Here is a 13583-nt window from a genome sequence, read left to right on the forward strand (position 1 = left end):
TCAACTTCGAATGACGTTACGAGCGACCTCCGATCGAACGCGACGAATCTTTGCGCGCTCCTCGACAGTCACGCGCCAACGACTTCGCGACTACTTATTAACTTTTACCATTCTGGCCGAGGGTGCTCGTTACAACGATCGATATATTCTAATCAGGAGTCTAATTAGCCAGAAATCGATTGGAAGGAATTTCGGTCGGATCGATTCGATTCTTTCAATTACTCTTCGTCCAACGACTGTCCGTAAAATTCCACTTTTATCATCCGTATTTCGATTAACAACGATCTACAAAATTTCGATCTATCCTCTATGTTGCAAATCTTCTATCGAATAGCCTACTATTAACTATAAGATCTTATCGATCGTCCGAGAGTGGGTGGTTTTGGGAAACGACGTGCCCCATTTGCAACAATGCTAACGATGATCTACGATCAGTCGATTTGTAAGCGCTGTTGTACCTTTCTAAGATTATCAGAAAGTACGTTGAAATCGCGATTACGTCGGTTTGAAATCGACAAGTCCGCATAGTGCAAGGCCATTGCAGAGATGTAGGAAAGAAAACATGGATAGTAGAAATGGCCGTGTGGATGTACTTAAAGAAGAGAGAAAGAGAAGGACGGTGAGATAGTGAGGGAAGATGGGACAGGGGAATCGAGACCGTTTGTTCGTCGACGGAAATGCAGGCTGGACACGGAACGACGGAAAACGAAGCGAGTGTGTGCGAAGCACTCCCCGGATTCGCGTAATGGGAAAATCGATTAGGAACCGAGCGAGTAAGGTGACCGTCCAAGATGTACAGATACACCAAGAAGAGTTGTTAGCTCTTCTACACCCGCAGAATTAAACGAGTCGTGAAAAAATAATTTTTCGAATTCGATCGGCCGATCGAACGGCTACTACGAAAGGTCATTTAAATTCCCAAACGTATAAACCACGATTAAAATACTTATTCGCTGAAAAATCTTAGGACATTCATTGTAGTTCGTTCGTTATCGACGAGTTGTATCGTAGCAAGCCATCTAACTTCTAACATTTTACAGAGAAAACATCTGTACTGTAAACGTATTAACTGTTTTACTTAAAAATACGTGCAATTTGATATTCTTAAACCACGTGAAATATCGAGATTTTATTAAAGAAGAAGTGCCAAGATATTCGTACGCGAGTGTATGTAATTAGAAATTGAAAAGAGGAAGAAACGAAAGGAAGATAAACGTCGAAATCGAAAGGTCGAACAAAGAAATACTTAATATGGCAAAACTCGAGCATCTTAGAACTCCGACCACTTCAAGGTACTCTGAGAGTCTAGTCACTTTTCCCTCGCCCAGCATGCCTGCGAAGGTTCAATGACATCGGTAGAAGCTCCCGTACACGTACACAGAGGCGCACCGAGCTGAAAGTGGAACGCGTAGCAAAAGCGTTCGCTTTTTTTTTCTAACGATTGGGAACGGTTGAGGGGAGATAGAGAGATTATGGGAAACTACCGGTGGAATTTCCCTAATTACTCGAGTACCACTACCAAAACGTCAACGAAATTTCAAGTTCTTTTTTTTTCTTTTTTTTTCTTTTCTCTTTCGAGCAGCGGATGCTTGTGAAAGTTTAACGACGCCGCCGAAAACTTGGATGCATCCTCACGCGACCCTCGGAAAATGTGGAACAAACGTGTAGAACTGCAGAACAGAAAGTGCCGTATGTTTCATCGATATTGTTCGTATAGGCTTACCTAGCACGAGTATCCAATCGATCTTCCAGCGTCAGTGATATCGCCGTACTAGCCCACGGCTAGCTTCTATTCATCGAACGGCGTCCATGCGCGAGTGGAATATCAACACAGAGAATCAAACGCTTTTAACGAATGCTGCCGCTCCGATTTTGATCACCTACACCGTATGTGTCATATCAACGAAATACTATCGATCTTCCGCCTCCTGACAAGTAGATGAAGATCGATCCCGACCCTGTCCGATGGCAACCTCAAGTCTCGCTAACTCGTGTTTATTACAGAATTTACGATCAGATAGAACATTTACATTAAAAAAAAAAAAGAGAGAGAGAGAGAACATTGCTGGAATCTTTTGGTTAAAGTTTCTACAAAACGAGGAAGGCTAGGAACATCGTTTAATTGCCGTGCAATCTCGTCCACGTTGTTGAGATTAGAATAAGATGTGCATCACATATGTACTAGAAGTTACATTTCGAAGCCACCTGACCATTCTTTTTGTTCGTATATGTGAGCACGCGCTATTCCGCTCGTGTCGTCCGCTAGCACGTGTAGCCGAGAGTTACTCGAAAGTTTGTTGGTAGAAAAGCGAACGAAAAGAAAGGGAAAACCTTGTTGCGAGAGAGAGAGAGAGAGAGAGAGAGAGAGAGAGAGAGAGAGAGAGAGAGAGAAAATGGGCCCGCGTGGGAAAAGGCGGAAGGCGAAATAGAGAAACGCAAATTAGGTGATGTTTGATTTTCGGCGACGAAGAGGAAGTTAGGCGCGTGAGTAGGGCGGATATCTCGACAACAAAGGCGATGGAGCGAAGGAGTTTCGCGATGAACGTAAGAGAATCAAGGTGCTGGCGAGGTAGGACACGGGGGCGCAAAGGGGGGGCCGAGGATAGAGGGAACCGAGAAGGAAGGAGGTGAACGGTGGTCGAGAGGGGAATAGGGCAAGTAGAAAGGACGAGGGTGTCCGCGGGGGCGGATGAAAGGACGCTTACCAGCTACTACCTATTGATCGCCAATTCTTTTTCTCTTGTTGCATATTAGGCGCACTCTGCCTCCTCTCTCTTTCTCTCGGCGGTACGCTCTCCCACCCCCTTGCAGGCGTAGAACGCGCGAATCCGCCCCTATAGCTACCCTCCGACCACCCTGCGCGCCTCTTCCTCTTCCCCTTTCTCCTGCCCCCTCGCCACCCTCCATCCTCCTACCCTTCCTGCCCATATCGCGTCACCGCGCGAGAGTGCGAGTCTCCCCTACTACCTTTCCTACCTACACCATCGGCCCTGACGTTCTTCTTACCGGCAATGTTTCATTTCGAGTAGCGGCACCCTTTCTGTTTCGGGGTGGGGCCAGCACCCATCGCTCCTTACACGCAGGTGTCGCGAGAACCTTTGTCTACCTCGAACGCTCGTCCGATTTCACGAGCAATCGTGATCGGGATCGAACAGTGTCTCGATCGTTTCGGTCATTCATCGATCGTGAAAGGAATCTGACCGATCGAGAGATCGAGAGATCGAGAGATCGATCGATCGTGTCTATACATAAAGCGATGTTATATTACCATTGTATCGGGGGAAGGATAACGAAGATTTCGAAATTTGTGTTACAGGTAACGTTCGATCGAGTAGCGGTTTCCTCGAAAGGAGGCCGGACGAGAGGATCGGAGGGGTGAGCGTGAACGGCGAAATCGGTTGAAGCGAAAGAAAGCCGAAAGAGGAAGTAAAAGGCAGGACTTGCCGGCGGCGACAGACTGCACTCTCGCACCGTTCAGGGCGCAAGCGTGCACGTATGTTGTGCGTTTCCGTGCCCTAACCCTGTCTCAACACGAGAGAGTAGTCGTTTCTCGGCGTTCTCATCCCTACTCCAGCAACATCGCCGCCGTTGCCGCCACCGTTATCGCCACCGCCACCGCCGCCGTTACCGCTACCGCTACCGCCACCGCCACCGTCACCGACGCTGCTATCGGCTCACCATCCCTCCAACGTTTGCAAAGAAGCACCGCCATAGCCGACGTAACGACGACGACGACGACGACGACGACGACAACGACGAACACCAACAACAACACGAGGACGACGACGACGACGACGACAACGACGACGGCGACAAAGAAGTATAGAAGGAGAAGGAAGACGAAGACAAGAACGTTGACGAAAATCGCGACCGCCAACACTAACTTGACCATCGGGCTTCCATCATCGGCCCTCGAACATTTTGCCCGGTCTTGGTGCACGTTACGCCACGCGTGACGTCGTATCCAGCGTGCACGTTAGAGCGGCAGTGTGCACTACCTTCTCCCCTCGTATCCTGCTCGCGCACGCCTTGAGTCGACGGCGCGCGTCCAACGACGAAGAAACATCGGACGAACTACGACGAACGAAATCAAAAGGAGCAGCGGATCGAGAAAGTCGATCGATCGAACGTTGAGACAGGAGCAAGGGAAACAGAAGGAAGAGCAGGAGGTGGAGGAGGACGAGGACGAGGACGGGAACGACAACGGCGACGACGACGACAACGACGACGAGGACGTGGACGGAGGACGGCCGGTGGCGTGGGGGGTGGACATCCACGCGGGAACTCGAGGCAGGCGCACCCGGCCGGCACGCACACACATTCATTCTAAGATGTGATTTCAAAAATGGCGGATTGCCCCTATGCCCGTTGCATACAGGAACGCAGACACATCCGACGGGAGCTGCTGCGATGGACAAAGAATATGGTCTTCGTAGTCGGTGAGTTAAATTGCGACCAACGGTTTCATCCCTCTCCAGGTCGCGAACCCTGCGATCGGAGAGCACGCATCCAATCTATTCCTTAACATTTTTCTCTTTAATCTCGAACCATAATTTTTGAATAGCTGATAATTATATAATTGTTACGTTCTATGGCAGTCTATATACGGATGTTAGGGATAATTCGTACGATCATGTTGACTCACGTTCCGAATCTCACATGCCGGTGACTCTTCGAATATGTCAACGATATATAGATACAATAACAGAGTCAAGCATCTATGTGTGATGCAGGAGAGAGAGAGTGTGTGTGTGTGAGAGTGAGAGAGAGAGAGAGAGAGAGAGAGATGAGGCTGCGAAGGGTGGGGTGAGTCTGGGGTTTGAGTGGCGAGAGGATGAGGGCGGGAACGGGAGGCAGAGGGGTCAAAGAGGGGAAGAGGGAAAGATAGAAAGAGAGAGAACGAACGCCGGTGGTGAGACCTGTTGCGAACCCGAAACGCCGAATCCTGGTTGACTGTGAGCCAGGCGTGACTCCTACTCGTGTCCGTACGTTCAACAGGGTGGTTGCACGTTGTCGAGAAACAGAGCAATATTTCGCGCGTATATCTCTCCGAGGGTTGCTAAATTCTACAATATTTCACCTCTCTGTACAATTTTCATGAAATAACACCTCTCCCGGCGCCGTGCCACAGATAAGGCTAAACTTCCCAGTCGCGAATTTTAATCTTTGCTCCATTTACGAGTTCGTTTTCGGACAACGAACGAACGAAAATGGGGATCTTGTACGCGTGAGTGTGCAATTATCAGAAAGCAGACTGTATTCTTAATTATATTCGCAGATATATCTCTTTTTTCAAATCTATTTGAAAAAAGTATTATTTCGAAGTTAATTAAGTTATTTCTCGAAAAGAGTATTTCGAAAAGTTGGAAATTAAAAAATATTCCGCGGAAAATTGTGGATTTTGTTTTCGATTAGACGGTGGTGAGACGGAGGAAAAAGAAGTATAGCGTTGCTCTCGTGAGGCAGCCCCTCTCCGCGAAAGACGCCTCGGGCAGCGCCGACACCATCGCACCCGCGACAGCTTCTACGTAAGAGAGTAAGGCGCGCAGAGAATACTGCACAAGCTGCGTGCCTTGACCACAGACAACCGAGCGATCCCGGCCGCCGCCCGAAACCTTCTTTTCTTCTTCTTACTACCTCCCTTCTTTCTCCTTCTCCCTTTTCCCTCTTCCCGATCCGCATCCCTCTATTGCCCGCTCGTCGCTTACGCCCCCACCATTATTCTCCTACTCCCCCTTCGCTCCCTCCTTCTTCCGCCTTTGGGTTAGTCCGTCAAGAGAAGAGTTCTGCTACTCGTAGAAGGCGCGTTTCCACGCGCGCCGCTGTTGCGTGCACTCGCCGTTACGCTTCTTCCTCCACTTTTGTAACCTCACCCTACGTCCCCCTTTTTCCTTCTCCTCCGCCACCTTGCGGCCCCCTCGCGACCCCTCCGTTACCTTTATTCCCCCATCAGACTAGCTTCGTTGTCCCTACTACCTCTTCTCTCGTTCGCGTCTCTCCTCATTTCGGAACGCAGCTGCCGCTGGTGGTCGAGAAATTTTCGCGAGTCCTTCCCAACCCCCTCGATCCTTCCACCTCGCCCGACCCTCCCCCGCCCTCTCCCAACTCCTACACCCGCCCTTCGATTTCTTCCCAAACCCCTGGTATTTCCACTTTTTTCTTCGCGATCGGTTCTCCTCCTCTCTCTCGGCCGCCGAAGATTCTAAAAAGCAAGGTGGTAGTGGCTCGTTGCCGAGAAAAGGAGAAAGAGAAAGCGGAAACGCGGGGTGTAGGAGAGCGCGAGGAAGAGCTGCGTATGTGCGCGTTAGACCTCTGCCGGCGTACTCCTCTCGAGACTTCCATGATCTTCGGAGATCAACCAGTAAGCGTTCGGGAAAGGGTGACGAAGGATAGCAGCAGGCTTTTCAAATCCACCAGTGTCTCTATTTCTCACATCTCGCACCAGTAGCGCTCTTTCTTTGGTGGTGCAACGTGGCCTGATACAGAGAGCGAGAGAGAGAGAGAGTTGTCGAGTGTTCCGTAGGACCGTGAAAGAAATTCATGGTGTCAGTGTCGTCGTCGTCGTCGTCGTCGTCGTCGTCGTCGTCGTCGTCATCGTGGTTCAGTGTCGTCGATTATGCTCCGAGATATCAAGATGTTGCTCCACGCTCTTGCGACTTCGCTGTGAACCGACCGTGATCGTTCTGCCTCACGCGAGCAACCGCTATCGCGACCTGTTACGTTGCACGTGTTGCTTGAACGTGTACGCGCGGCGATCGATGCCGAGGGTTTTGAAAATTTTCGAGTACGGAAAGTGGTCGTAACTGGTAATCTACATCGAACGGATTAATCACGCGTGATCGTTGCGTGCGTGTCGAACCGGAGATAATGAAGCGATGCCATTTCCCATCGATTCGAATCTTCGGATCGATGCTGGACGTGACATCGGGCCGCGAGATTTTTGCACGTCGCGATTAAGAACGGTAAGGATGCCGATTCGCCGTGGCTGTATTCTCGCGAGGACGTCGCACAACCACACGACACGGCAGATTACCAGGAACAAGAGGATCGACGTGTAGAGTACGTATATACAGAGTGAAAATATTTGCAGACAGATCTGCAGCTCTGACAGATAGGTACGCCACGTGTACTCGCTCGGAGAGCATTTGTTGACGCTCGTTGCTGATGCATTCAAACTAGAGAAGTATATGTACAACATACATATCGAATGAAAATCCCCGTTGTGTGATGTACACCGTCGAAAATTAAAATGGAACGTTAAAAATTTTGTACGTAACACGATCGAGCCGGGGTAGGCCTATGAAAATTCGTGCTGATCGACGCGAGATACAACGAGAGAGAGAGAGAGAGAGAGAGAGAGAGAGAGAGATTTGTTTTTCCATCAAATTGAAAACAAAAAATTCGACGGCCGAAAGTTTATTTGCTCTCCCTATTGCTCGTTACATTGTGCAAGATAAACGAATACTTTGCAAGGGTACAATTTTCCGCTCGCCTATTCCGTTCTTTTTTTCCCATTGTACCATACCCATACCCGTACCACCGGTTTTCTCGAAAACGCTCGCCTCCAAGGCGCAAGGGAGGAAAGGACCGAGAATGGCGAAGAGGGATGGGGAGGTAGGAAAAGCAGGAGTGTTCGGGTGGGTGCAGTTACTGCTGATCGTTAAAAGGCGCATAAAAAAAAAGGTCGTGAGAGGGGGAGGCGAGAGGAAGCAGCGCGAGAAGTAACAATAAAAATTCGTGGGCATTCGTGTTTCGTCGCCGAGATAGGAACGAGACGTTCTAGGGGGTGAAACGGCAAGGAAACGAGGAGAAGGAGGTGGTGGTGGAGGAGGAGGGGGAGGAGGAGGAGGAGGAGAGAATGAAGGCGAAGGAGGAGAAGGAAGGAGGAGGAGGAGGAGGAGAAGGAAGGAGGAGGAGAAGGAAGGAGGAGGAGAAGGAAGGAGTCGGTGGAGGAAAGGGAGGAGTAAGGGGCATGGAGGAGGGTCAGGGGTGATCAGGGCGAGGAAGATGGGAGGGTGCAGTGGCGACGGGTGTCGGTGCAGGCGCAGCGAGGGTGGCGGGTAGCGAGACTCCGAGGGTGGAAGTGGAGGATGGGTATGGCGGAGCAGGGTGCGTAATGAAACGATATTGAGTAGCCGTGGTAGGGAGGCTGGTGACGAAGGGTGGGGGTCGTCTTCAGCCCTCTCCGTCGATTGACCTCGCTTCGACGAGGCGAAGCAAGCCGCGCGCGGAGGGGTGAGACGAAGTGAGACGAGGCGAATACGAACGGTGGGGGTGAGTGGCCCACAGGGGCGGACGTGGCGAGAAGGGTGGTTCGGTGGGGGATGAAATGCCGAGCGATCCTACGTGGCCTACCAGGAAGGGAGACCCAAGTTAAATTGACGAAAATGACGCGGCACCTTCTTTTTGTCTTTATCTACTCTTCGCCGGGCGATGCAACGCCTTGGAACGCCTCCCGAAAAACTTCAAAGCGGCATTAGTGCTCGAAAGCACGACCTAACGAACCGCGCTCGAGAGAGAACCGGCAAAAGGACGACTTTGTGGTTACTGCGTGGAATGGCACTCTATCAAACGACCCGACGACTCGATATTCAATGTGAGTTTTACTCGTCCGTGTCGTTTGATATTATTCTTATTTGCTGTATCGACTGTACACCGACGCGTTTTCTTCACACCGATTCGTGCGATGCCTACGCAAAGAAATTATTTTTCCAAGCATCCTTTTGGTCTCGCTAACGCGGTCGCGATCAAATTTCCCCTTGTTAATTTTTCATTCCAAGTGGGAATATTTTGTTACGGTAATATCGGGCGTAAAGCGCAAACTTTACGCATATTAATATTTTATAAAATATTTTTCGCCATGTGTAAATGAGCCCAGGCATCGCGTGTAAACAATTTCGAAAATTACCAACGAACCGTGTCGAGCTGTTTTTTAAAACGTGGAAAATGAGTTAATACTCAGATGGAAGCGCATAATAATCCATTAAATGATCACATGCCCTGTCAGATAATTACGAAGCTTGACAGAAATTAATATCAATAAACGATATTAATGATCATTCTCCTTGTAAAATATAACGGACGTGTTGCAGCGAGTAGTCGATTTTAGTTGTAAAATTCATATTGTACACCGGTAATTTTGTCCCCTTTGTACTTGATAAATTATCTCTTTCGCGATACAATTTCTTTTTCGTTTTATCAGTTTTGTCTACCAGTTATCTGTCCCATGTATTATTTAAATCGCGCTGTGCAACAGCGCAAGTAGCTTCCATAGAATAGTCTATATGGTTCAGACATATTTTATTGCGATTGTCAAGATTTTTAAGTACCTGCCGATTCAATTATTTTCACTTTTCTGTCTGAACTTTATATTCATCTTGTACGAAATAAACGAAACGATAAAGAACATGCAATAAATTCGTAACGAAAGCGTGTATAGTACTTACAATTACGTGGATATTTGGCTCCATTGGTTACACTTGTTAGCTGCATTCGTTGGCTGCATTCGTAGGTTAGTTAAATTCTAGATATACCTTGTGTATTTCCTCATAAGATCCGCTTTTACCCGTCAGGAAATCAGGAAAGTAGGCCTTACAGGCAATTTTGACCGATTTATGAAAGTCTCGATCGATAATGTACTAAGTAACAAAACAACGATTATTTTCTTCTCTTTCGTTCCTATTACTTTGCATCCTAGTTTTTAAGACGCGTGGTCCCCGGACACTAATTCACCGGTGATTACATTCGACACGATCGTAATTCGCGAAATTTAGCAATGATTTAAAAAGCCAGTCGAAACTGAAGAAACCTTTCGTTTTGCACGTTCCCGATAATCCACAAGCGATTTTTAGAAAAGCAAATTGCAAACACATAAAAAGGTCAATAGCACTACAAACGATGTACGTATAAATCGTGACGGTTGAAATCCGAACGAATCGTCTACTAGTTTCCTAAAGTGTCCTCTATGAGTCAGCACTTTCGTGGTCTTAAGACACAACCGCCTAATCTGTCGGTAATTTAACGTATGGTCACATGGGTAACTGTGTTTAGTTTCGAAGCATAAGTAATCTTAGCTTAGGGGTTTAATTTAGTGTTAAGTTAATCATTTAACAGTGTAATAGAATAAAGAAATATTTAGTACCGACAGTTTCACAGCTATGTAATTATTTCGTTATTTATATTTCGGCAAAATTTCTATCACCAGGATCACGAGCTAATGATGTATGTGTGAGTAAATTGACAAGTTACAAGTCATAGGTTAGAAAATATTTTTTCATCCTTTCATAATTTTTCGTCAGACGAGATGATCAGACAACCTGCAGTTTCATTTGTTTTATTAGCCAACCTGTTCCTGTACGTGCTACGCAAGGCTATTAATATTGGTAATTCGTAATTCGTGACTTGTAAACCAATTGTGCTAGCCGATCTATAGATGCAAAAATACATCCTTTCGACCTTTCATAGGCAACGAAGTCTGACAACTCCGTTAATAGATTCGCAGGTATAACAATATTTAAAACGTAAACTTTATAGTACATATTCGACAATTTGCACGAGTCTCTCGCCTGTTACATCGTGAAAGTATCAAAGATCAATTGAATTATAAAATATTTCTGATTTAGGAATTAGAACCAGTGAAATGCAGAATACACGCTATGGACTGCCTGTGAAATTATGAATAATATCGAATAATACAATCAACCTGTCCAAGTGAAACGCGCGGATTGTCCTGAAAACGGGTCGCCTGCCTTTTTTTTCCGTCGGCGAGCAATAAATTTATAGATTTCCCGTTAAACGGCACAATTTGCGAAACGGCCCGTTAGATCTACTAGTAAAAAAACTGGGAACGTTAATCCGATAACGGATGGCGACGGTGATCTGTTGCATTTTAATCTGTCTTTTTGGATCGGCCATCGAATTTCATCCGCACAAAGCTCTGCTTTACCGCGACGTCAAAATGACGATATTAGTTGATACAAGTGTATGTCCACACCCATTGTCAACGTTATCGCGTGTGCATGTGTCTCTGCGCACGCCTGCACGTTGCGAACGTGCAACGAACGTGGTATCTCCCACTGTTTCTCCATCGTGCGTCCTCGCTATTCTTGCTTTTCAATTTCTATTCTTATCTTATTTTCACTTGCATTTTTATCCTTGGAACTCCTCCTTATCCGATTTATCTTCCTTTTTCTTTTATTTTCGGTTATTCTTCGTGTCTCTTCATTCTCGCATTCGGTTATACAGTGGTTCACCTAAGCGTTCCAACGATACTAGAAACTTTATATATATATATATATATACTATACGAAACACTTGAACAGTCAATTATTCAATATATTAATAAGCCGCAATATGTATCGAGACCATCTGTTACACTAATTGTCTGAGATTACTATTGATACTGTGTATTAATTTTCCATTAAGCGTATGTTTGCGGCAAGTAAGTCTTGTAAATTATACATTTTTCGGTTGCTTTCTAATTTTACTATTATAATCACGATAGTCGTGTTTAACGTTAATGAAATTTCAGAAAGTTCCACATAACGTACACGATATATTCATAAAAAGATTACTTGGTAAGTGTTTGAATACTTTCATGAGCCACTGCATATCGTTCTTCTTTTTTTAGCTCGTAATACTTCCTGTACGCTGACTATTGTCATTTCTGTCCTCACGTTTAGATCTCTCTCTCTCTCTCTCTCTCTCTCTCTCTCTCTCTCTCTGTCGACGTTCGTTCTTCTCTCTCTCTCTCTTTTATATGTCGCACCTTTCGTCGCTGGGATGCAACCCGTGTCTAAACACACATCATGATGATATTTCTTTCTAGCTCACATCGTTCGCTCGCTCGCTGCTTGTTTTCAACGCCGAGTCGAAAACACTAGTAGCTATATTTGCCTATTCTGATAGTAACAAAAATATTCGGATATAGATACTTTTGAATAGAAACTCGATCTTATATTTTTTCTCCCCTCGTTGCTTCTCTTTTTTTACATAACGGGTACTCTCGTTCGTAAGCGTAAGTGCGGCACTTGCTAACTTTAAGCATAAAATAGCTTTGTAATAAAATCCGCAACATATAGGTATGATTTAATTTTCCTTGTGACACAGGCGGTTGATAAGCATCGTATTCGTTTTATAATTACAACTGCGTGTTGACACAGTACACTAAAATTGGGAACTGCAAGATAAACTGATCTCTACGTAACTGTCTTCTGGTTCGCTACAAAAGAATAATATAGTGAACTAAAATAGAGCTAAAGCCAAAGCAATTACCAATGCCATTGTCTTAAATATTTCTACGAGTTTTGCAGTAGGTATGTACGTTCTTTCGATTGAAATTAAAAACATCTGTATTATTCCATCGTTGATCGAATAGAGCGTTGCTTGCAAGTGTTGACTCATAGACGGCGTCGCATAATACATTTGGCGACAGATTTCGTTATCAAAATAATTAGGCATGGAAAAAGGATGTTAAGGCTTTGATATATGAACGCGACATAATGATGTCCTTCCCACTTCCGCCGTGCCGCGTTCCAACCGTTCTATTCCAATTCGTCAATGTCACTTCTTTATCGCCGCGTTAAAATCGTGAATTTCACGTAACCCACACGGCAATCTTGCAATGCAACTCTTCCCGCGGGTAACATTAGACAGCAGCGAACGATAAATGGGTCACAAGACGACTGTGCCGGTACGTCTGGTATCCGATTGCCGCTTGCATCGCTTAGCAAGCTAAAATATGACGAAAGTACGAGCCGATCCACGTTCCTTTTCACCATATCAACAGGATTTTCGTTTTTGTTATCACTTTTGCGAAGCGTCGAGGGCCGAGACACGAGGAAACGGACGATAAAGTTGTCTTCCCATTTAGAAGTTTGTTATACACTTCCGACCTTAACCAGCTCCATTCGAGTAACTTTGAACGTGAACACCGTGATCATCGTGTTCCAGGTTGGATAATACCTAGCGTACCGGCATAACGTTTGCCAAGTGGTATGGCGAGTTTCTTCGACACGAGTTTGAATGTCGGCTCCACGACCGACACTTTACCGGTTTGTGGGAGTCGTGCATCGTTCTCGATTGATTAGAGACAAAAAAAAAAAAAGAAATAGAAAGAGATGCTATTCGAACTAAACAGGCGAGAGGGAAAAAAGGGGTGGGTGGGGAGGCGGGCTAGTCTCTGTTTACTCTTTGCGTCTCGGTGCATATATCATCGAGTCGCGAATTGTAGAGGAGTCGTATATAGGATGTTTGACCGTGAGATTTATTAGACGTTATCGCTTGTTAACGAAACCGTCGAATATATTTAATATAATAAATAAATATACAGACCATATTCGCCGAGTCGCTCGTACAGTGTATAAACCGCAAAGTAAAATTGCTAATTAATACTCAATAAATGCTCGCTAGTTACTCGTCGATAACTCGGTAGATAACACGTGATAACACTTGGATAGCTCGTCGATACTGATAGATACTAAACTCTTTTCGGTTGCATCGGCTTATTCATACTTGCCGGCGGGGGGGAGGGGAGTCGGAAAATTGAAATTCGTGTTCGTTCGATGGTTGTGCGTAACGGTGAC

At 46.1% G+C, this 13583-nt stretch overlaps 1 protein-coding gene across 4 annotated transcripts in view; it reads left to right on the plus strand.

Annotated features, from left to right (window-relative positions):
- Positions 1-13583, plus strand: part of LOC122575706 (mushroom body large-type Kenyon cell-specific protein 1) — a 130452-nt gene that overhangs the window by 74894 nt on the left and 41975 nt on the right. For all 4 annotated transcript variants that reach the window (XM_043745029.1, XM_043745030.1, XM_043745028.1 and 1 more), the window contains one exon: positions 3317-4439. In XM_043745029.1, coding sequence (XP_043600964.1) covers positions 4346-4439 — 94 coding nt within the window. In that variant the 5' untranslated portion in view covers positions 3317-4345. The remainder of the gene's footprint in view (positions 1-3316; positions 4440-13583) is intronic.

The sequence above is a fragment of the Bombus pyrosoma genome, linkage group LG15 (assembly GCF_014825855.1).
Source record: "Bombus pyrosoma isolate SC7728 linkage group LG15, ASM1482585v1, whole genome shotgun sequence".
NCBI lineage: Eukaryota > Metazoa > Arthropoda > Insecta > Hymenoptera > Apidae > Bombus > Bombus pyrosoma.